Here is a 23,817-nt window from a genome sequence, read left to right on the forward strand (position 1 = left end):
ACAATGTATAGTTATTTTTTGAATATTATTTTAGTGTTAAATGCTGTAATGCCTTTAATGTAGTCTGATATTTGCTGTAATTAAAAGACTGTGATAACAATTACAGTAAAGTGATTACTGCTGTAATAGGTTACAGTAATGTGAAATTACTGTAAAAAGAGCTACAGTACTGTGATTATTACTGTAATAAATATTACAGTATTTTATAGTTACTGTAATTAAATTTGCAGTATGCGTACTGTAAAATATATTACAGCAACTTACTGGCTAATTGCTGCCAGCAAGTTACTGTACATTTCACAGTCTCCTTTTTACAGTGTACGTTTCTTAAAGAAAGACCAGATGTCTGTGGACTTTCTCTTCATTGTCTGCAAATTGCACGGCACAGTGACTAACAGTAGCAGCTAGTATGGTAACACTATTAGCTAGCTAATTCGACTAGGGCTGGGTGATTTTACTAAAAAACTCATATCTCCATATGCTTTTGAGAAGTGGCGATATACGATACAATATAATGTAAACTTAACCAAGTACAATGGCAGACCACTGCCATTTTACTTCAAATAAATGAGAATTAAAAAAAAATCCTGACAGCAGCACCGCAACCCAGATCAACCACACAGCAGTATAACATCATAACTGCTGCTTACCTGAGCTTCTCTTCTTCAAATTGAGACAAATCTATACCAGTGTGTTGTTTCATTATCCACTTTTTTTTTCTAAATGTTTTTCTTCATGTTTCCAGAATATTTATATCCATATCCAACAGATAATTTATTATTTCGGCTTTTGTGGTTACTAAGCTGTCACTTATAATTCTACTTTTTATTCGATACACAAGATTAATCAGTTCACAACTTTAATGTCAAACACAGTCATGTACAATTTTGTATCTCCAATTCACCTCAACTGCATGTCTTTGGACTATGGGAGGAAACCGGAGCTCCCGGAGGAAAACCACACAGACACGGGGAGAACATGCAAACTCCACACAGAAAGGACCCAGACCACCACACCTGAGGATCCAACTCATGATCTTCTTGCTGTGAGACGACAGTGCTACCCACTGAGTCACAATGCCACCCCCCCCAACCAATAAAGAGAGAGTTTTTTCATTGCCAGCCCACCCGAATGATGCACATTGAAGGAATGCAAAAATATATGAGCATATCTTGCTTTGGATTGAAATTCTGGCCAAAATCTGAATTCGGAAGCTTTGATTTGCCTGCATTTTTTTTACATGAACTATTGTAAAAATATACATTATTGAACTAAATGGACAGCACCTAATAAAATAGGGGGGGGGGGGGGGGGGGGGGGGGGGGGTCGCGATTTTGTATGGGTGCTCCCCCCGGCCCCCTCTTGACGGCGCCGCTATCACCAAAGAGTATCAAATTGTGCCATTACCTGAACATTTTATTAAGAAGTTTAATTAAGAAGTCTTAATGATTTTGAGGGGCGGAAATTTTGTAAGAATTTGATCTTTGGTGTTATTTGGACATTTAATGTACAGTTGTTTGTTTTTAATAAGACGAAAAGTTTAAAACATCAGTCGGAAAACACGGATTTAATCCGAAGCTCGAAGCCTGACCGTTACGATTGTCGATTGGTCTGTTGTCATGTCAATCTAATATATTGCTTTCGAAGAAGGAAGTGGCGACAGGAGTACATAACTAGAGTTTAACCGTTTACTGCGGTTTTTCTCACTTAAATGTTGTGTGCTTCTCATTATCATGCAAAACCAGAGGTAAGTGTCACTATTATCTACAACAACATTTTAGCCTGGTTTACACCGAGCTACTCATCATGCTCATGGCGCAGTTTGGGGGAGTGAGTGTGAGAGATACAGGTAATACATGTACATGTAGTGAACGGTAACTTAAACTCATGCAGTGGCGGCTCCTGCCAAATCTCTCAGGAGGGGGGCAATTGTTGCGATGATGGCCAAGGTGACCCGTTCAATGGGTAAATTAAAGCTTAAATAATTAACTTCTTAAGTCATCTGTCAGTTTGCCCTCACAAATAACTTTGAACATGGAGAGAGACCAGCTTTACCATTAATCATAAAATGAAGTAAAGCCTTCACACTAACAATTTAATTCAGTCTTCATCAGATAGCTCTTTATTTTAGGTGCAGCAGATCCAGAATAAAGATTGGCATCGGGGCTGATGTGCAATGAATAAAGAAGTACAATTAAACAATTGGGGAGATACATTAAGTGCAATCACAATTCACAATTTAAAAATGACATTACTTACTTGTAATTTACTTGTAACTTATATAATTTCCCCTCTTTGTAGATACTTGCTTGATGTTTAAATTTGGTCTGGGTGGCCCTAATTCTTAAGTTGCTAATTTATCCTGATTGAGTTGCTCCGAACTGAGGTGATGGTAGTCATGGTGACGAGATCGCGACACCAGGTTACGTGTGACGCAAGCACGTAAGTGCGAGCCCTCCCGGAACCCATTCAGAATGTATTGCAGCGCCTGCAGTTCGAAAAAAAGAGCCTTAACATGAGAGTCTATGAGAGCAATCTGAGGCGATTTTCAGTCAGACTGAAATCACCCCAAAAGGGGCGGTACTGTACGAAACACAACTCAACGCTGATTGGACTACGATATTCCGAGGCAAGACAGACTGTCCAGAACAGTCACAGCTGTGATAGCAAAATTTCTTCCCTTTCGCCCTTTGGTGGTGCGTCGCCCGATCGCCCTAAGGAACGAGCCGCACCTGAACTCATGTACGGTACAAAGTTCACTGTTTTACTTTTTATTTTCTCATGTAAAGCATACATTGTACAGGTGCATTTATCGTACTTTTCAGGGTACCACCCCAGCAAAAGTGTAGGTAAACTATGAAGAAAAAACATCCCAACTGTCACTTCACTCAGTGAAAAAGTTTTAGACATGTAGCCACAAAGTTAAAGGGTATGCAGGAAAGGTTCTCCAAATGTAATTTCTTGGTTATGTTTGTACCAACCAATTCAAATGTAATTTAAATTCCATGTTGTGTGTGGGTTGTGTACGACCTTAAGACCTGACATCTACAAAACTAAAATAGAGTGTCTGATTCGTGAGCAAAATACAGGAAACACCTAGTCCTAGCCTCTAGTCCATTACAGAACAAACACAGATACTGACACACACAATCACACCTAAGCCATTTTTAGTTGCTCCAGTTGGTCTGAGTGTTTGTCCTGTGACTTATGAAAGATTGTCTATAGAGTTCAAGTCAGACAGGTGTGACTATCACTCCAGAATCTTTCAGGATTACGTCTAAAACCAAGCCTTGGTGAAGATTGAGCTATGTTTGGGATCATTGTCTTGTTGGAGTGTCTAATAACACCCAAACTTCAGCTTCCTCACAGATGTGTTATGGTTTATTTTCCTTCAGATTTCCTGATACTTGATTGAATTCATTTTGCCCTCTATAGGCTTTCAGTGCCAGAGACAGCAAAGTATCCCCAGAGCATCACCGAGCCTGCCAGAAAAGTTCCAGTTTTTTAAATTGCTCCACAAAACAGAATCCCAAAACTTCTGTGGCTCATTTATATGGTTTTGGGCATATTAAAGCTGATATTTAATGTGGTACGTCTTGGAGTTCATGCATATAGACCTTTAGCGTTTAGTATGCGCTTTACTGTGCAAACTGAAACCTCAGTGCCTGCTGCCACAAATCTTGCTGCAGGTCTTTTGCAATTACTCAGGATTTTTTGACTAATTGCCTCCTCAAAAATCTGGTGGCAGCCAGTGATAGCTTCCTCTTTCTGCCAGGTAGTGTAGCCACTGTTTCTTTAATTGTGAAATACCTCCAACTGTATCTCTAGGAATATTCAGTGCCTTTGCTATATTTTCATGTCCTTTTCTCTTTTTGGACAACTCTCTCGACTTTGCCATATTTCGACCATGCAATCAAACATTACAGTCAACAAACCCCTAGCCAGTCCAGGTATTTTATGTGTTTTATCTTAAGCATACTTAATGCAACTAATGAAGCCATTGTTTAACTTTAGCTTTAGCTTTGCTTGAGAATGCCTGATTTGCAAATGTGTGCTCTTATAAAGAATTCTATTTAGGGGGTTAAATAATTCTGAGATTGCAGTAGTCATTAAAAGTGGCATTTTGTGTTGAATTTGTTGAAACCATGCTTTTTAATAGTATTTGTTTAACTAACTTTATTGATGGATAAAGCTCTGTATGGAGAATGCACTTTAATTACTAGCTTCTGCATGTAGCATATTAAGTTCCATCCACATTTAATAACACAAAAATGTGTTTGTGTGTTAGCAGTGAGTGTGCGTTGCAGTCTGTCTGTCTGGAGTCACCGGTGGGAGAGCTTCAGCTAAGTGGCTGTGAAAAAGGAATACACACCATTACCATTAACATAGAAACAGAGCACAGGTACGACACATTATTCCTATTACTATGAAAACAATATATTTGGAACTTAGACTTTTATCACAATAAAAAACATGTGGGTAATTTGCAGCATCACCATAATTATGGAAACAGCACAGATACCACACTACCATAAAAACTACCATAAAAACTACCATAGCCTTTTTTATTATGTCTAAATGTGCTTGGCTAAATGCAGTGGTGGTAAGATATTGGTGCAAAGAGGTACATGTTACAAAGTGTGGCACCATTAACAGCTAAGTGTGAAACATTAATTGTGGACTGAGCTAATGAATGCACCTGGTGTTCATTGCTGTGACATTATTTCCAGCAGTTTCATGTAGGAACATTCCACATCAAAATACAAAATCTAATATTAGGACAGTGTTAAAAATCACTAAATACTTAGCACACCCAGTCATTTTGTCAGTGCACTGACAAAAATAGATGATTTTACTTCATTGAATCATGGATATTGGTTCTACATTAATGTATTGATTAATGATGCAATTATTAATTATTAATACAACTTTTTAGATTATTTATTGGTGGTGTGGAAAGCTGTATCCACAGACAACTTTTGTTTTTCTTTGTTCATGTGTTATCAGCTTTAATCAAGCTTAAAGAAGTAGATTTTAAAGCATGGGCTTCCTTCTCTTGATTTACACAGCCTAGTTGACACTTTTTTGGTGTGGGGGGGGGGGGGGGTACTTGGATTTTATCTGACCATTCTGACAAATTTCTTCTCAACAGTAGGTGAAATTTTGGGTTTGCTTTCTTGGCTTTTAGCCACCACTCCTCCCACATTCATCACAGCAAGTTATCAGCTGTTATATTTTGTAATAAATCTAAAATAATAAAGTGAATAAAGGCAATACTGCAACAGCCAGTGATGACCATGGCAAAACACTAACTGTGAATCCTAACCAGTGGCCCAGGGGCCAGTTGTATCACAGAAATGCCTACCACCAACTTTACACTATAGGCATATTGTTATTATATATTATTAATATTATTAATCTGATTAATTTATGTAAGCAGTTTGCAGCACTGTTTTGGCCAAGTTCATAAAAAGATCCATTGGATTAACCTCTCAAATAGCACTAACCAATTAATATATAAGATCTTGACACAGCATCACCTTCATTATGGAAACAAAACCGCATCAAGGATGCAATGCTGTAAACTGCTTGAAAGTTTGGAATGACCTAGACCATGTGCCTAAAGATGTGTAAATAAAAACAGATAACCCAAAAGTTAGCAAGTATAACTAGAAGTCAGCAAGCATGTGTACATAAGGGAGAACATACCAGACTTAGGTTCAAACCCCAACAGAATACTGGTACTGTTTGCCACTCACACTGCTTGCTGCCTTGTTATGTTGCCCTGTTGGAATTCATGTCCGTGGTAATGGTCTATACACTAGCACAAGCACAATATAGTTAAAATGAAAGGTATTAATGTTCAGTATGATTGTAGTTTGTCTGTATTTGTCTCAAGAATAATTTCTGACAAGACAGAGCTGAAGCCAGAGCTGCAGCGGTGTGTGCACTGGCTCCAGAGTTACTTCAGTTCTGCACAGTCAGTCAACTCTCTTCCCTTACCTGCCCTACACAACCCTCTATTTCAGGGGGGTAAGTCTATCACACAAACACACACTACCTGCCTTAGATCATTCTGTCATAAAATCTGTCATTGAACACATACTTACTCTGAACTTTCCATCTCTGTGAGTCAGACTCCTTTACTGCTCATGTGTTGCGAACTCTGCAAGAGAAAGTAAAAGTGGGCCAAACCATCTCCTACAAGCAGCTCAGTGAGGTGGCAGGAAACCCGAAGGCCATACGAGCAGTGGGCAGTGCTATGAGGAGAAATCCGGTTAGTTGTTTGGTTGGCATTTATTTCTTTGCATAGTAGAAATGTCAATTTTAATTTGCTGACGAATTTTATTTTTGTGTTTTTATCTCGCAGATTCCTCTGATTGTGCCATGTCATCGCGTGCTGTGTAGCTCTGGTGATAGTGGCAAATATATGGGAGGGAGAGGAAACCATGTTAAGCTGTGGCTGCTTTCTCATGAGAAGCAGAAGGATTAGACTCTGTTGTTTTCTTCTTTGTTGGTTACCAGATTTATATTGTTTTACAGTTAGCCATGATAGTTTTAGTTTATTAAAGCTAATTTAGTGTTTATGTGTTCAGCAAACTAACGCAAACCACTCTTTATTTACTCTCTCGGTTCAACCAAGGGTGTTATATAGTTTGGAGTTTTTTACACTATTGTTAGTACATACAGGGGTTGGACAAAATAACTGAAACACCTGGTTTTAGACCACAATAATTTATTAGTATGGTGTAGGGCCTCCTTTTGCGGCCAATACAGCGTCAGTTCGTCTTGGAAATGACATATACAAGTCCTGCACAGTGGTCAGAGGGATTTTAAGCCATTCTTCTTGCAGGATAGTGGCCAGGTCACTACGTGATGCTGGTGGAGGAAAACGTTTCCTGACTCGCTTCTCCAAAACACCCCAAAGTGGCTCAATAATATTTAGATCTGGTGACTGTGCAGGCCATGGGAGATGTTCAACTTTACTTTCATGTTCATCAAACCAATCTTTCACCAGTCTTGCTGTGTGTATTGGTGCATTGTCATCCTGATACACGGCACCGCCATTGGATGCACATGGTCCTCCAGAATGGTTCGGTAGTCCTTGCCAGTGACGCGCCCATCTAGCACAAGTATTGGGCCAAGGGAATGCCATGATATGGCAGCCCAAACCATCACTGATCCACCCCCATGCTTCACTCTGGGCATGCAACAGTCTGGGTGGTACGCTTCTTTGGGGCTTCTCCACACCGTAACTCTCCCGGATGTGGGGAAAACAGTAAAGGTGGACTCATCAGAGAACAATACATGTTTCACATTGTCCACAGCCCAAGATTTGCGCTCCTTGCACCATTGAAACCGACGTTTGGCATTGGCACGAGTGACCAAAGGTTTGGCTATAGCAGCCCGGCCGTGTATATTGACCCTGTGGAGCTCCCGACGGACAGTTCTGGTGGAAACAGGAGAGTTGAGGTGCACATTTAATTCTGCCGTGATTTGGGCAGCCGTGGTTTTATGTTTTTTGGATACAATCCGGGTTAGCACCCGAACATCCCTTTCAGACAGCTTCCTCTTGCGTCCACAGTTAATCCTGTTGGATGTGGTTTGTCCTTCTTGGTGGTATGCTGACATTACCCTGGATACCGTGGCTCTTGATACATCACAAAGACTTGCTGTCTTGGTCACAGATGCGCCAGCAAGACGTACACCAACAATTTGTCCTCTTTTGAACTCTGGTATGTCACCCATAATGTTGTGTGCATTGCAATATTTTGAGCAAAACTGTGCTCTTACCCTGCTAATTGAACCTTCACACTCTGCTCTTACTTGTGCAATGTGCAATTAATGAAGATTGGCCACCAGACTGGTCCAATTTAGCCATGAAACCTCCCACACTAAAATGACAGGTGTTTCAGTTATTTTGTCCAACCCCTGTATATATCACACTGTTCACATTACCTAGGTCCTGAAATCATATTGCTTTAGTTTGCAGTCTCCAACAAAGTATCTGACCAGGATACTGAAAAAAAGAGATATTAGAGCTATTTAGCATAAATGTTGGAGTTGGTTTAGGTCAGGATTTAGGATTGTTAACACTGCTGTTAAATGATGAAGATGTAAAGACATAATTAACGTAAACCTACTGCAGCCAACGAGTGGATTTATTTCTGTGAATAGTTCATGTATAAAAAGTCAAAGCTTTTTGTTGCTGCTGTGGTTAATAGGTTAAATGCAATTACTTTTTCCACACCGGGCCAATTGGTGTTTGACAACTTTTTTCTTTAACAAACGAATCATTGTGTTTTCTCAGATTGCCTTTGTTTTCTGTAACATTTTGTTTACAAACCAAAATTAAACATAAGTTGCATAAAAAGAAGAAATCTGGAAGTGGCAAATACTTCATGTATATTTCACTGTATTTCACTGTACTTGTTTATAGATAAGGCATTAATAAAAACCTACTTAAACTGACCTTATATAAATATATTGGTATTAATATTGTGTACACCCTCTGTCTGGAAATTCTACAATTTGCATGATCAAATATGGCTTGAGTAGGTGTTATTTGTGTTCTTTTAAAAAAAATATAAACCCATTTCCAGAAAAGTTATTTAACTAAATGCAGTGAAACTAAAAACTTTAAATTTTAACTGTTAAAGTACAAAGAAAACATTTTCAGTGTTTTTACTGTCAAGTCTAATTGCATTTTATATTTCTAAAAATATAAACAATGGAATGTAATGCTTGCAACACTCAAAACAGTTGCGACAAAGGAAAAGTACGACTGAACATGTAACACTGTTCTGGAAGGTTACCTGTTAAAGGTTCCACAGTTTAACAGGTAACACTGAGATTAAGTATAAAAGGAGCATCCACCAAAGGTTTATATTTTGCAAGCAAGGATGGGTTGTGGTTCACGACTTTGTGCCGAATGTTATGAGAGAATTGTCTGTCAGTTCACAGACAATGTCGCCCAAGTGCCATTGAAATCACTGATAATCTTTTGATTTTTATTGCATTTTTAAAAGGTGCCCCAACTTTTCTGAAATGGGGTTTGTAGATAAAAATGCATTTAATCTAAGTAATAAAAATATTAATGAAGATGACATACAGCCGAGAGACAAAACACTGTAATGAGAAACAATATATTCTATTAAATGACATTTAAAAGACATTATAATAAGAACAATGTTCATCTTTTTCATTTAGAACAGCCTTAAGCCCTCTTGCCTGTTGAACCATTGGAGATCTACTTCAGAGTCTGCCCTCCAAAACAGGGTTCAGAAACGTTCTATTATGCTTAAGCCTGGTGATTTGAAATGACTTAATTCTAGTCTTTATTAAAGCATTCATTTTTTTTGTAAATGGAGAATTAATATTCAGGTCATTAATGTCTTAACCTAGATTAGGAATGGTGCTAGTTGTTAGAATGATACAAGCCCTAGTTCCAGTAAAGTCTGGAGTTGAGCATTTTAACACTAATTTAATTACAGTATTGCATATTTATTAAATACTACCACCATGACTTTGAATAAATCAGGTGAAACACATTTCAAATGTAGTGCGGCTCTATCGACATAGTTAACGTAGCAAAAAACTGGTGTCCCATAATGCACCGGTGCTGGAGATTACGTGAACAGTCGTAGTTCAATTCCACCTCAGAGTTCACTGTCGGTTACAGTCCAGTTAGCATTTAGCTAGCAGACATTATAGAGAAATAACAGAGTTAATAAAGTTGCTGCACCTTGTTATAGAATGGATTCAAGAATGAAGAAGGAGACTGAGAGCGTGTGTGTGCTGTGCTGTCAGGACATTGAGATTTTCGCGGTGGGGAAGTGTGATCACCCTGTGTGTTACCGCTGCTCCACTAAGATGCGGGTGCTGTGTGAGCAGAGGTACTGCGCTGTCTGCCGGGAGACGCTCGATAAGGTATCCGCTCTAGCCTAACTGAGAGCCGCTACTGAGCTCGCTCACAGGCCTGCTACCACACCTCACCTGTAGTTTAGAAGATATTGAGTCGCTTGCTTCTGAACTGGCGGGTGTTTCGGGTTGTCCCGGTGAAAAGAGAGTTGTTCAGCTAAATCCAGGAAACAACTTAGCTTAAGCATAGCTTATCTACCTAGGCTTATATTTAAAATGCTAGCATACAAGCTAGTTAGCTATCCGGTTAAGTAACCGGTATGCGCATAGTTTCACAGAGAAATTTAAACTCAGATATTGTGACAGAGGGTTTAAACATTTACTTAATTAATGCGTTAAAATCCTACAGAATAAAACTGGATGTTTATAAACGGCTTTTAAAATTTAACGAACACCGTGGTCTGTGCTGTCATTGCCTAGCGACATGTTAGTAAATGACACCATGGTTGCAATTAATATAATTATTTATTTGTTCAGTTCATGTGATTACTTTTTCATTCACTTAATACGAGGCAATACGTTTTATTCATTTCAGGTCTATACTGTTTCCCGTTTTTAACTCAAACAGACACGTTGCCAAACTGAGAAGTCAGTCGATGTCACAAGATGTCACGATACTTGAAACGTATTGAACGTTCACACGCTACACATGAATATCTTTTACTATCTCCACTATATTCATGTTAGTTTTGATTTAATTAAGCCCACCCAGAAGAGTTAATTAACGACATTAACTATTATGTTTAAATTGTTATAATGAACATTGACAACAAAATCAATTTAGCAACTACATCTCACTTTTTTAAAATAAATGATTTAAGGCATCACCAGTTTCATCTTAAATGAGCCAATGTTTCTGATAGTTGTCTGTAAACCTGCTAGTCTTTTTGTCTGTTTTTCTGTGCAATCTTAATAATTTAGTTAATTCAAACGCGAACATGGAGATGGCAAATTAAAGGACAAGTATTTTACTTTGTACTTTGGACAAAATTAATTGTCTATTTCTAAGGACATGTCAGTAAATCAATACACATACACACCCTAAATACCCTGTGAAGTACACTTTTACTTCAAAGCAAAGCAAAACTGTTTCACTTTGCACAAAAGCAAAAGAGTGCACTGAGGTTTTGAGGTGTTCTATATGTCACAGTGAGTAAAAAGTACAGATTTTAACGGGCAGGCAGATGGGTGTGCTGAAACTTTAACTCTCAAACATATTAAGTAAATAATTTGACTTAAATAAATTTTAATAGGGCGGCAAAATAGGTGTTAAATAGTTAGAGGTGGCTCAGTGGATAGCACTGTCGCCTGACAGCAAGAAGGGTCTTTTCTGTGTGGAGTTTGCATGTTCTCCTTTTTGTCTGTGTCGGTTCCCTATGGGAGCTCCGGTTTCCTCCCACAGTCCAAAGACATGCAAGTGAGGTGAATTAGAAATACAAAATTGTCCAGGACTGTGTTTGACTTTAAACTTGATTAACCGTGAAGTGAACTGATTGACCATGTGTAGTACTGTAAGTAACCACCTGTTCTGTCATGAATGTAACTAAAGTGTGTAAAACATGACTTTAAAATCCTAATAAATAAATAAATAAAAAAAGTCAAATAAACATTTTAACATCAGTAAAAACTGTGTGACGGTGTCACATTAGATTTGACTATTTATTTATTATGTAGTCATATATCCTTTCTTTTCTTTTATAAAATAAGTATGATCAGTAAAGATAAAGACAAGTGTACTTTATTGATGTTATTGACATGGTTCCCCATCATGATCACGTGGAGCGACGTCGGGACCGTACCGACGAATAGGATAAGACTATGGGAAAAAACAGGAAGAGGGTAAGGAGAAGCGCAGCGCTAGTGAAGAAAGTTACGCTAGAAGTTCTATTTTACTCCAACAACGCTATTGTTTGCTGTTTTAATACCTTGCGTGTGGATTTGGACGGTTGTGTGAGCTTTCGGGCTTTTAAAGTAGGGACCGCCGAGTCACCTTATTGGAAGCTTTCTCTTTATCTCTCCCTCAATTCACTGCCTAACCGGGACTGTAACTATCTATTTGTGTGCCACGGACTTGGGGTTATTTTGTAAATAGGTAGGGTTCGTTTGGGTTTCGGTAAGCTTACAACTGAGGGTGGGGATATAGGGGTATTTATATATTACTGTGTGGAGTTATAAATGCATTAAACAAAGTTTAATTAATTAAAGGTGTGTATAAGTGTGGTAAGTCCCTAAGAGAAAAAATGTGGCGCCCCGACCTACAAAAAGGTGTTTTGTAAACTCTCTTATTTACTCATTCATTTAAATCTTTAAAATAATTAGGGTGAGGTTACAACTGTCTAAAACATTTTCATTAAGAACCCGAAAACTAAGCTATAGTTGTCTTTATAAAGGTCTGATAAAATGCTGCAAATGTCAGACAGCCTCTCAATGATTGACTGATTTAATTATTATTCTGTTTTTGATTACCCTAGTCTGTTAATGTTTTGAACCACTTATCTCAGTGTTGGATTGTCTCTTCTTGTAATCTAGGGCTTTTTTTCTTAACAGGCGGATCTCTGCTTTTATTTTTCAAAAATGTTAACTTTGTGTTGCGCACTTTCTCTGTTACTCATCCAGTCACTGTTTGTGAGGAGTTTTCCCCTAGTTAAAGAATATGAAAAAAGTTAATAAATACATTAATTGAGAGTTAATTACCAGTTGACTTCTTGTTTAATTTGTAATAACTGTTTTCCTAGGTTATCTTCGTAAAAAAGCTTCAGCCATTTGCTGCTTTGCCTTTTCATGATTACCAGTTTGAAAAGAAATATGACATCTATTTTGGTGATGGAAAAATCTTTGCACAATTCAGGTATTCATTGGCCTTTATTTTGTTTTAGCTGGGATATATGTTGTCTTTTAAATATTTGTATTAATATTAATTACATTTTTAGGAAAATTTTGCTATCTGAATGTCCCCAATGTCCTGAGCCCAAAGTGTTCTCCAGATTTGAGGAGCTGGAGCAACACATGCGGAAACAACATGAGCTCTTTTCCTGCAAACTATGTGCTAAGCACTTGAAGGTATTGTGTGGACTTTTATTTGCCTAACCTTGGTTGACTTCCACATTTAACTTGTCTTGGCTAATTTTACTTTACATTCACATTCTCAGATATTCTCCTATGAGAGAAAGTGGTACAACCGCAAAGATTTAGTCAGACATCGGATGCAAGGGGACCCAGATGACACCTCTCATCGGGGCCATCCACTTTGTAAATTCTGTGATGACCGGTATCTAGATAACGATGAACTGCTTAAGCACTTAAGGCGAGACCACTACTTTTGCCATTTTTGTGATGCAGATGGAGCTCAAGAGTACTACAGGTAATTACAATTGCTACTGCCCTGCTTTATTTGTGAATTGTAAAAAATATTCTTAATATCCTGTTTCTGTTTAATCAGCAACTACAAGTTTCTTAGTGACCACTTCAGAGAGAGCCATTTTCTGTGTGAGGAAGGTCGCTGCAGAACCGAGCAATTTACACACGCCTTTCGGACAGAGATTGATTACAAGGCCCACAAAGCTGCTGCTCATAGTAAAAACCGGGCTGAAGCGCGGCAAAACCGGCAGATTGACTTGCAGTTCAGCTATGCTCCACGGCAACAGAGAAGAAATGATGGTGAGTCTGTTAAACGCTGCTCTTTGTGGCTATGCTATGCTTATATTTTGCTGTTAGCCCATATACCAATTAAGTCTCTAAATCAGGTCAAGTTATAGTAGCGGGTGAAGACTATGAGGAAGTCGACCGCTTCAATAGACAAGGGAGATCAGGACGAGGAAGACCCCAAGGTTTACAGCAGAATGTAAGAAGCTGGAGGTATAATAGGTAAGTCTGTGTCATTACAGGGCACTTTTAACACCTACATCATTTTACTGAGTTCACGGAGTTCACCTCTCTAAAGTCATAATTGACTTATTATTTATGAAATACTTTTAATTTGCCTGTCAACGCTGTCCAATTTAGTACATTTTTTTCAATCCAGTCAAACTCTGTGAAACACACCCCAAAACCATATTCTTGCTGTGACTATATTTAACCTAATTTTAGATTAGTTTACCTGTTTCTGCAGACCTAGATGTGCAAAACTCGTTAACCAAAAAACTGAGAGAGATGAAAGAAAATTATTGGTATTTTGTCTCGAAAGTGTTACAAAGCCAGTGCTATATATTTAGAAGTCCAGCAAACCAAAGTGAGTCATTAAACTGAAAAAGTAAAAAAAAAACTGTGGTAAATCCTTTGAAAAGTCATCAGCCCACCAAATTCCTTCAAGAGTGCATTTGGATGCTGCTGCTAGACCAAAACAGCTGCAGTTTGAAAATACACTTTGAGGGAAAAAGTATGTGGGCACATGACCACAAGCTTGATAAAACATTCCATTCCAAAACCCTGGTCATTAATATGTAATTTAGATGTTTAGGAAAAATGTATAATAATTGGAAACCTTTTGCAGGCCTACCCAGATTTCTTCAAGAGTAAGCCATCTCATTTATTTCCAAGCTGTGAACATTTTGGTTCAAGTCTAGCAGCAGCATTTAAATGCAGGGCACTGACATTTGGCTTAGAGAATGGCAACATCAGTTGTGTAATTTTTATTAACTTTATTACTGTTGACAAATATTGAGTTGTCATTACGATTTAGTACATAGTATGGGGTTCTAGAAGCCTGTAAGATTTAAGGGGTTGCTGCTTTTACAAGGCATCAAATAAATGTCAAAAATCTGCATGGAGGGATGGCTGAAGCCCCACAATGGATTGGTTCCATTTCTGTGGTATATTCCTGGCTTGCATTCCTGGATCCACTGCAACCCTGACCATGATAAAGCAGTGGTAAAAAATGAAATAAAATATTTGTACAGGCTTGATGCAGTATATTATCAGTGCATGGGTGTTGACCAAAAGAAAGCAATTTGGGATTTGGCCTACCTTTAAGTTGCTGCTATAGAAACAATATATAGTTGTATTATTTATTACTATGACCTTATTTTAATATAATCATTTTACACCAAGCAAATGCTTTGGAGCTACAATGCTGCAACCTTATGAAACAAATTGGAATGCACTCATTCTAGTAAACCCAGTCTTAATCATGAGAGTTTATAAAACCAATAACTCAAACAAATTAATCCTTATCTGTTGCTTTTTTTATAGCCTGACTATGTTTGATGGATACTAATTTTTGTGTACAGAGAGGAGGAGGAAAGAAACATGACAGCTGCTATTCAGGACTCTCTTTCTATGCGTCGACACGAAGAGAGAGGACATGTTTATGAGCGAGGCAGCCAAAAACCACGCAAAGAGGAGAAAGTAGACACAGAAGAGTTAAAGAGCAATAGAGGTGCAATCAAACCATCTAGTGACATGCAAGGTAAAGAGTTCATATTGTTTTGTTGATTGCCTTTCAAGTGCCTCTTTGGTTGCTGGAAGATCTTATAAGTGCCTGTTTTTTTATTTTTTTATTTAAAGCCATTTCACAAGTATTGGAAGGTTTAAATTGATTTAGCTTTGTGCACTTTAAAGTACAATTGCAAAACATACTGATTTCTTTTTGCGAGCTTAAATATATCATATAAATAAAGGATCAGTTTGCAGAATAAGCATAAATGAATCACATTTTAAAATATTGCAGGTAGACCGGTGAGGAATAATGTCCTGCTAAAGGGTGAAGACTTTCCTATTTTAGGGGCCAGTGCACCACAAGCACCAACACCACCACAACCACCTGTTCCGAGGTATGCTTCAAATATTTTGTGATGACACTATACAACATATTATGACTGTCATACCTTTTTAAGTTTGGATTTCAATTAAAAGCATACTTAACAGTTACTTTAAAGCATGTAGTTTCAGATGAATATGAAACATTTGAGGTGTTAAATAAGTGTGTAATTTTAAACTGCTACTAGACAAACAAAAGGTGGCATTTGTATTGAAGAAAGTACATCATGTAGAGAGTTAACTTCTCTTACTAATCTAATGTAAATTAAATAACTACCTCATTGTAAAGTGCTGGAAAAACATTTCAATGTGACTGTACATGCTGAGTGTAACATCCCTGCAGCCAAATCTCTGAACAGATTTATTTAATGTATCTTTCTGTGGTGCTGCAGACTTAAAGCAACCTTGAAAGAAAAAAGTTTTTTTTTTTTTTACTTTTAGGTGCTTTTTAAAACAAGTTTTTTATTGGATTTTTTCCCTTTTTAGTGCGTCAAATTTTTACCCAATTGCATTATGCTTCCTCTCCACTGGTGCTGACCCCCGGCCCTGATTGAGGAGAGCGAACTGACACACGTCCCCTCCGTCACCCTCCGGGCCAGTTATAGCTCAGTGGTTAAGGCACTGGACTAGTAAACAGAAGGTTGCCGGTTCAAGCCCCGCCACCACCAAGTTGCCACTGTTGGGTCCCTGAGCAAGGCCCTTCACCCTCAATCGCTCATCGTGTTCAGCTCATTGTGTAAGTCGCTTTGGATAAAAGCGTCTGCTAAATGCTAAAAATGTAAATGTCACGTGAGCAGTAGCCGACTGCATTTTTTCACCTGCACCAGCCGAGTTCATATGCGAAGTGCACAGAGAGCCACACCCTGATCAGCATTATTCCTCTACTCTGTGCAGACACCATCAACCAGCCAGCAGAGGTCGTAATTGCATCAGTTATGAGGTCTCTATCCAGCTCCTTAACCCTGTATGAACAATGATGGCAGAGCTGAGGTTCGATAAGATCAAAGATCGAAATCCCAGCTCTGGTGTGCTAGTGTATTTTACCTCTGTGCCACCTAAGTGGCATTTTTAAAGTTTTTTAAAAAGATTCGATAAATTTGTTCATAAATTTTCCCCGGTAAATTCAGTGCATATTAAAATTCTGTTTCTTAAATCCATTTTTAAGTTATTTTGTAGGCCCTATAGTCATTGTTTTTGTCTAGATATTTACATTTTTATGTTTGGAAACTACACAATTTCATAACTATATTCTTTGAAAAATTTATTTTGCAGCACCATCAAGCCCACTCTTGTATCGGTGAAGGAGGATGATTTTCCTAGCCTGGTCCAATTTGGTTCAAAGGCTATGGCTCCAATGACTCCTGTGTACACGGCTCAAGCTAAAAAACCTTCGTCTTTCCTAGAAGAGGACTTTCCAGCACTCATCTCAAAAATCAGACCTCAGAAGCCCCAGGGGAATTCAGCATCTGCTTGGTCCCAAGCAGGAAATAAATCTGTGGTGCTAAACAATAAACCAGTAGTTCTACCGAGTAAGGTAGCTCCAGCACCCTCTGCCTCTGTGTTTTCTGCTAGTGACCCGCCTCTGTCTGGAGCTGTTTCTCAGTCTCGCCACAAGAAAAAGCTTACCAATTTAGAAAGTGCCAAAGCAGCACCTAAAATCAAATCTTTAGGCTCATCAGATGATGATGACCCACAAGTCGGTAAAATGCCCCAAGAGATCCGTGCTGTCCCAACAATGCTGGAGATCTCCTCTTTGCTGACAGTTAAGGCTACTTCATCACAGCCGAATGCTAAACCAGGCAAGAAGAAAAAGCAGCCTTTGACCAGCTCTTCTGGGACCTTTGCACATAATGTGGAATTGTTGAACACTGGGGCTCACAAAGAAAATGTACCCGAAATGAAGCCACCAGATGGCAGTGTTGCCAAAGGCCCTGTTGTGCCCAAATCCAGCACCGTTATAAATGGATGTAAGGAAAAGCATTTAGAGACCAAATTTAACACTTCTGAAGAACCTCCAGCTCCTAAGAAGCAGCCGATACCCGAACCATCCCATGCTCATGAGGAAGAGGACTTTCCTGCTCTTATTACTAAGAATCCTCCACCTGGTATGACTTAATTTTATACAGAAACAAAAATATCTTGCATTTTCCTGAACATTTTAATGAACCTAGCTGTGATTCTGTGTTATAGGCTTTAAAACTACATTTCCATTAAAGAGCAATCAGACAATGCTTCCTCCTCCTCCTCCTCCTCCTGGTCTTGGACCTGTGATCAGCAAACCTCCTCCTGGATTCACTGGTGTTCCACTTAATATTAATGCAGGAGACTGCACTGCACCCACATGTAACAGGTATTACTAACAACTGAAGTATTAATGCTGATGATAACACTACAATATTTTTTATTATTTACATTCTCTATTGAGCACTTTTTCAGCACTATATACAGACTGTATTGCCTCGCAGCAAGAAGGTCCTGGGTTCGATTCCCAGGTGGAGCGGGAAGACATGCAAGTGAGGTGAATTGGAGATACAAAATTGTTCATGACTGTGTTTGACATTAAACTTGTGATGAATCTTGTGTAACCAGTAACTACCTGTCCTGTCATGAATGTAATCAAAGTGTGTAAAACATGACGTTAAAATCCTAATAAATAAATGTATTATGTTGCCAGCCTGGTTAAAAATGAGAAACTTACCAGATAGCCATTGTTATTCATTATAACGTTTTGGAAACTTGCATTTGTGCTTTATTCACATGATCATTTTGTGTGATTATTTTCAAATGACACCTTTTACAGCTTCTTTAGTTTTTATTTCCCTCATGTCATTTAATTTTTTTCCAGACCTGCACCCTCTGCTGGAACCTACCAAATGCCTGAAAACTTCAAACAGAGGAACATGGACCTAATTCAGTCTATAAAGAACTTTCTTCAAAGTGATGAATCCGAGTTTAATGAATTTAAAAACTACTCAGGCCAATTTAGACAGGTAATATACTCATACCTACTCATACATGTCTAAACTTCATTTTTAGATGTTAATATTTTTTAAATGAATGTTGTATTTATTCAGAAGTTGACAGACTACTACAGACAAACTACTTTTTTTATTTCTGGCAGATAATTGACTCATTAGGCTGCTGACATCACAATTGTGAGTCAAAATAAACTGCTATGAATTGGATTTCTTGTCAAGCTAAATAGTAATCAGTTCAATGGAGTCTAAATTATTCAGTAAATTTCACTTTAACACCCTCAAGCCTTTGACAACTGTTCACCATGGGTCTGGATCCTAACTGTTCTGTTAAAGTGCACACTTGAGTGAAGGAAGTGAAGGCTTTGTGTGCTGTTCATAATTTGATAAAGTTTAATCACAGCTGAGTAGTTGCTCACATCCCTATTTAATGACAGTTCGTGTTAATGCACATAACTAGTTAACTAGCATATACGTTAGGGTAAAATCATTCAATGGTTTCCACGCAGCCAGAACATAGAATTAGGCCTCGCAGGATAATACGTCTATTTTCTGTCCATCTCTGTTGTAATAATAACGTGAAATATTAAGCCTTCTCCTTTGTTCAATAGGGTTTAATCTCAGCTGCCCAATACCACAAAAGCTGCCATGAGCTGCTGGGAGACAACTTTAGTAGAGTCTTCAATGAGTTGCTGGTTCTCCTTCCAGACACACAGAAACAGCAGGAGCTTCTCACTGCCCATGCAGACTTTAAGGCACTGGAGAAACAGCAGTCAAGCTCCAAAGCCAAGAAGAACAAAAAGAAAGCTTGGCAAACATGTACCTCTAACAACAATCTTGAGCTGGACTGCCAGGTGTGTCCTACCTGCAAGCAGGTCTTGGCCCCTAAAGACTTTAATGCCCATAAGGCCCTGCATATCGGAGATGACGACTTTCCATCACTTCAGGCTATAAGCAAGATTATCAGTTAACTGCCAATAAATGGGACACTACCCCAGTACATGGACTGGTGCTTTTCCAGGTTGAAATATATTTAAGATGAGGGATCAGCTGAATTCAGTGCTAAGGGGCCACTCTGTGTGGTGTAATTACAGTGGAATAAAGGGTGTCTAGCTGCAGTCCTAAAGGTCCAAAACGAATGTTCCTATTTTTACAGGTAACACCTGTTACAGAAATAAAATCCCTGGACTTCGACCTTTAAGACTAGAGTTAAACACTCCTGAAGTGGTGTATTTAAAAAGAATGGGGGTTTTAGAAAATCTGTTCATAAGGAGAGCAATGAAAAGATGTCACACAAAGTGAAACTGAAATGTGTGTTTTTGTAAACTGTTTACTTCAACATATTAATTATTACGGGGTAATACATTTCCTAATTCAAAATCTTTACACATTAGCTGAAATTAATCAGGTTTGTAACAGGTGCTTTAAAGCGTGGATCATTTTGTAATTGTAGGTTAATGCATTTTGTAACTTCCCCAGCATTTATTTTCAAAATTGTTTTATAACAGTTATTGCTCACTTGTTACTCAGATCAACAGAAATTACATATACAGTGCCTTGCAAAAGTATTCATCCCGGTATCATGTAAATATTGATTACATCCTGAACTAACTTAATTGACTATGAATGTGACACTTCAAATCGAGCAGACATTTTCATAAAAAGATAAAAGGAGAAAACATAGCACTTGCTTGAGTTACCTTTTATATTTAAGATTTTTTAAATCATTCTTAATTCTGCCCAGCATGTTTTTTTTTTTGTGAATTTTGTGAAATTCTTTAATATACATTTTGCAGGGTTGTCCACCAATTTTGAGGTCTTGTCACAAATGTTAGTTAATCAGTACTGCAGTGTATATTCGGAAGTGTTGTTTGGATCATTGTGCCTAAACACTTCCCAGATTCTTATTTAACATGTCCTTGTACTGTACATCATTTACTTCCTATTAATCCTGCCAATAGTCACTCCATGCTCTTGCTGGAAAAGTATCCCCATAACTTGATGCTACCACCACCATATTTTACAGTGGGGATAGTGGTACCTGGCTGATGGGCCTCAATGAATTCACAGCACCTCAAGAATTCATGCCAGAATTCTTCTTAGTCGTGTCAGATCTTAAGACTCCTCCTTCTATAAATCTTTGCTTTTATGTTTTAATGCAATAAGTGCTTTATAAACAAATTTAGTGACTTAAGCTAACCTTGTATGAATTTTGTAAGTGTTTATCATTTTGATGTATAGATCAAATGGATAAAATGGTTAAACTTACATGAAACATACAATCTGTTGCAGTGATAATGACAGTACATAGGGTTGAATACTTTTCAAGTCACTGTATTTCATTAAAAAAAGTCATGTGCAAGTGCCCAAAAAAGTGAACAGTCAAAGCTCTGGCTTGTTGAAGTAAATGTTGAACATTTAGGTATACTGAAATAGTTTACAACAGATCTGTCAGTCAGGTAAAGTTATTTTGCATCATCTTTTTTCATATATCTCTTTTCCACCAACAAATTGCTGGAGCTGGTGCTGATTCCTGTGAACTAGTGAACCTTTAAGATTAGACTTGCATTTACACTGGTTTGTAAGCCCAACGATTATGTACGTGGGTGTGGCCATTCCATCCCGAAAACAGAAGTCGGAAGACGCTGTATAAACGACATAAACACATTCTTTTTTTCTAAATTTTTGCTTCTTTCCTTGAGGGCATATCTAACTGCCCAGAATCAACTTTTTCAGCATCTGTGCACAGGAGAGAGCTTGTCATAGACAAAGATTGCGATAAAGATGATAGGATTTTGTAGTCACTGTGCAGCATGTTGCGCCGACATCTGTGACCGTCAAATTAAGTGACCTCACTGTCCACTTTTTGTGATTTCTATTTATGTGCACATCATCAGATTATGTGGCTGCACTTTTTCTTAGTTGACCTTGTATTTTCTGTGAGGACCATTTCGCAAGTAATGCGTTTGTTTCTTCCGTGGACCACTGATGATTCATTACTGCTGTTTTTGCTTTGGTTCTCTTGCTTTTAGTTGTAAATGGCGAAACAAGCGCTTGTCACAGATCCGTTGGTTCCACACCAGCAAAGCTATTGGTAGAGAACAGCACCATTTTTTCCTGTCTGAGTACCTGTGATTTTGTGGGTTGAAAACTGCTGAACTGTTCAGGACTTTGGCACCAGTGCTGAACAAAATCTGGTGGAATGCTGGTGGAAAATGTTAATAGTGAACTATACACTTACTAGCAGTTGTTTACATGCTTACTTTCAGTCCTTGCAATTTATTTATTGAGCTTTTTTATTTTAGCAAAATGTGTAATACTGCAAGGTACAACCAGATAATACTACATGAAATGTTCATGTTTCTTCTAGTAACATGTCTTGAAAACAAACAATCAAGACAATGTCCTGTCCACAGAGCATAAAGTCAAATTATATTTCAAAGATCATATTAAATTAAACATCACCTTTAAATTGATCATTACATTTCACGATTAAAAAAATGAGTTTAGTCCCTAATTTTTGGTCAAAATAATCCATCTGGTGTTCTGCTGTAATGATTTATGAATGTTTATTTGCTAATGGAAATTAAAGTTAATGAAGGCAGTGGCAAGCATTCAGGAGATAAAGTGGTCTATCGCTCTAGCCCACCACCACTGAAATATCGAGCTCACAAGTTCCAATCTCAGCTCTGATATTGTCTGGCCGGGCACCCACACATGATTGGATATGTCAAAGGGGGTGGGGGTTAAGTAAGGCTCCTCTTGGTCAGGGTAGGGATCTGCAGTGGTGGGAGAAAGATACAACTGGGTACAACTAGATTGGGGGATAAAGGGTAAAATGCAGAAATAGAATTTTGCTTAAAAACAATAATGTTAGGGACAATTAATGATTGTTAAGGACTGTCTGAACCCAAATGTGTGCCTATTATCATAAGAAATGTACAGATTTACTATGCATTAAACAATTACAGAAATTGGGCTAACTGCCATCTGAAGTTGAGAGGTAGCACAAATACAAAGTTTCAACCACATGGTACATTTTCTACAATTGCTCTACATTTAAAGTCTAGTACTGCCAGTGTGTTATTCTATTTATTTATATACTTCTGATGTGTACATAACAGATGTTTGCCTGTAGATTAAAGATCAATGACAACACAATTAGCCTTTATTTAGTTCAAATTAAATGCTTAAATGCATGGATCGAATTACAGTGGGGATTGGATGGTGTGACCCTCCTAATTAATACTTAATACAAAGTTTGGGGCGTTGTTAGCTAAACTCGGGCAAAACGAGTTATTATTAGCATTAACCAGTATGGAGATGACACAATCTTATTAAGAAACTCAGAAAGTAATTAAGTGTATTGAAGAAGCTAGATAGCAGCTACTTACATTAGCATACAGTGCCTTCTGTGGCTTTTGCAACTGCAACCTTAATGAAGGCGTGAGCAGTAATGGGAGTGAAGGCAGGCAGACCAGACAAGAAATGGTACGGTCCACTTGTCCTATCCTATTCTTCCAGGCATGAATATGTTTAAATGTCTCTTTGTTTAAATGTACATTAGTTTGTTGCCTTACAGTTATATTATACACCGATCAGACATAACATTATGACCACCTCCTTGTTCTACACCATTGTTGTCCATTTTATCAGCTCCACTTACCATATAGAAGCACGTTGTAGTTCTACAATTACTAACTGTAATCCATCTATTTGTCTACATACTTTTTTAACCTGCTTTCACCGTTACTCAATGGTCAGGACCCCCACAGGAACACCACATAGCATGCAATGACACTGACATGGTGGTGGTGTGTTGGTATAAATGGATAAGACACAGCAATGCTGCTGGAGTTTTTAAACACCTCACTGTCACTCCTGGACTGAGAATAGTCCACCTACCAAAAATATCCAGCCAACAGCACCCTGTGACCACTGATGAAGGTGTAGAAGATGACCAACTCAAACAGCAGCAATAGATGAGCGATCGTCTCTGACTTTACATCTACAAGGTGGACCAACTAGGTAGGAGTGTCTAATAGAGTGGACAGTGAGTGGACACAGTATTTAAAAACCTCCAGCAGCACTGCTGTGTCTGATCCACTCATACCAGCACAACACACACTAACCCACCACCACCATGTTATTGTCACTGCAGTGCTGA

At 38.2% G+C, this 23,817-nt stretch overlaps 2 protein-coding genes and 1 long non-coding RNA gene across 7 annotated transcripts; 2 read left to right on the top strand and 1 right to left on the bottom strand.

The window, feature by feature from the left end:
- Positions 1-1,673: 1,673 nt before the first annotated feature.
- Positions 1,674-6,823, top strand: mgmt (O-6-methylguanine-DNA methyltransferase). Of its 2 annotated transcripts, XM_063012841.1 has the most exons (5): positions 1,674-1,747; positions 4,289-4,402; positions 5,900-6,033; positions 6,138-6,277; positions 6,371-6,823. In XM_063012841.1, the coding sequence occupies exons 1-5, from the start codon at positions 1,734-1,736 to the stop codon at positions 6,491-6,493; spliced, it is 525 nt and encodes a 174-aa protein (XP_062868911.1). In that variant the 5' UTR covers positions 1,674-1,733; the 3' UTR covers positions 6,494-6,823. The 2 variants fall into 2 exon arrangements, with proteins under 2 accessions (XP_062868911.1, XP_062868902.1); XM_063012832.1 differs by lacking the exon at positions 1,674-1,747 and having other exon boundaries at positions 4,189-4,402.
- Positions 4,162-10,278, bottom strand: LOC134331436 (uncharacterized). 3 transcript variants are annotated; one of them, XR_010015126.1, is made up of 3 exons: positions 9,997-10,278; positions 6,111-6,166; positions 4,162-4,351 (listed from the first exon to the last, which is right to left on the bottom strand). It is a non-coding gene; the product is annotated as an uncharacterized LOC134331436 (long non-coding RNA). The 3 variants fall into 3 exon arrangements; XR_010015124.1 differs by having other exon boundaries at positions 6,111-6,260; XR_010015125.1 differs by lacking the exon at positions 9,997-10,278 and adding an exon at positions 9,746-9,983 and having other exon boundaries at positions 6,111-6,260.
- znf598 (zinc finger protein 598) lies at positions 9,671-22,122 on the top strand. 2 transcript variants are annotated; one of them, XM_063012812.1, is made up of 12 exons: positions 9,671-9,930; positions 12,657-12,769; positions 12,852-12,981; positions 13,071-13,282; positions 13,361-13,578; positions 13,665-13,785; positions 15,147-15,325; positions 15,587-15,689; positions 16,948-17,780; positions 17,866-18,025; positions 18,521-18,665; positions 19,262-22,122. In XM_063012812.1, exons 1-12 carry the CDS (start codon positions 9,757-9,759, stop codon positions 19,619-19,621), a joined length of 2,748 nt encoding a protein of 915 aa, XP_062868882.1. In that variant the 5' UTR covers positions 9,671-9,756; the 3' UTR covers positions 19,622-22,122. The 2 variants fall into 2 exon arrangements, with proteins under 2 accessions (XP_062868882.1, XP_062868890.1); XM_063012820.1 differs by lacking the exon at positions 19,262-22,122 and adding an exon at positions 18,112-18,193 and having other exon boundaries at positions 18,521-18,656.
- Positions 22,123-23,817: the final 1,695 nt, after the last annotated feature.

Source organism: Trichomycterus rosablanca, chromosome 2 (genome assembly GCF_030014385.1).
Source record: "Trichomycterus rosablanca isolate fTriRos1 chromosome 2, fTriRos1.hap1, whole genome shotgun sequence".
NCBI lineage: Eukaryota > Metazoa > Chordata > Actinopteri > Siluriformes > Trichomycteridae > Trichomycterus > Trichomycterus rosablanca.

Excerpts from the sequence above, each read along its gene's own strand:
- mgmt (XM_063012832.1), top strand. The coding sequence starts at position 4,272 with ATGTGTTTGTGTGTTAGCAGTGAGTGTGCGTTGCAGTCTGTCTGTCTG. Across the intron at positions 6,034-6,137 it reads CAACCCTCTATTTCAGGGGG|ACTCCTTTACTGCTCATGTG; the intron begins GTAAGTCTATCA and ends TCTGTGAGTCAG. Across the intron at positions 6,278-6,370 it reads GTGCTATGAGGAGAAATCCG|ATTCCTCTGATTGTGCCATG; the intron begins GTTAGTTGTTTG and ends TTTATCTCGCAG.
- znf598 (XM_063012812.1), top strand. The coding sequence starts at position 9,757 with ATGGATTCAAGAATGAAGAAGGAGACTGAGAGCGTGTGTGTGCTGTGC. Across the intron at positions 12,982-13,070 it reads TATGTGCTAAGCACTTGAAG|ATATTCTCCTATGAGAGAAA; the intron begins GTATTGTGTGGA and ends TCACATTCTCAG. Across the intron at positions 18,026-18,520 it reads ACTGCACCCACATGTAACAG|ACCTGCACCCTCTGCTGGAA; the intron begins GTATTACTAACA and ends ATTTTTTTCCAG.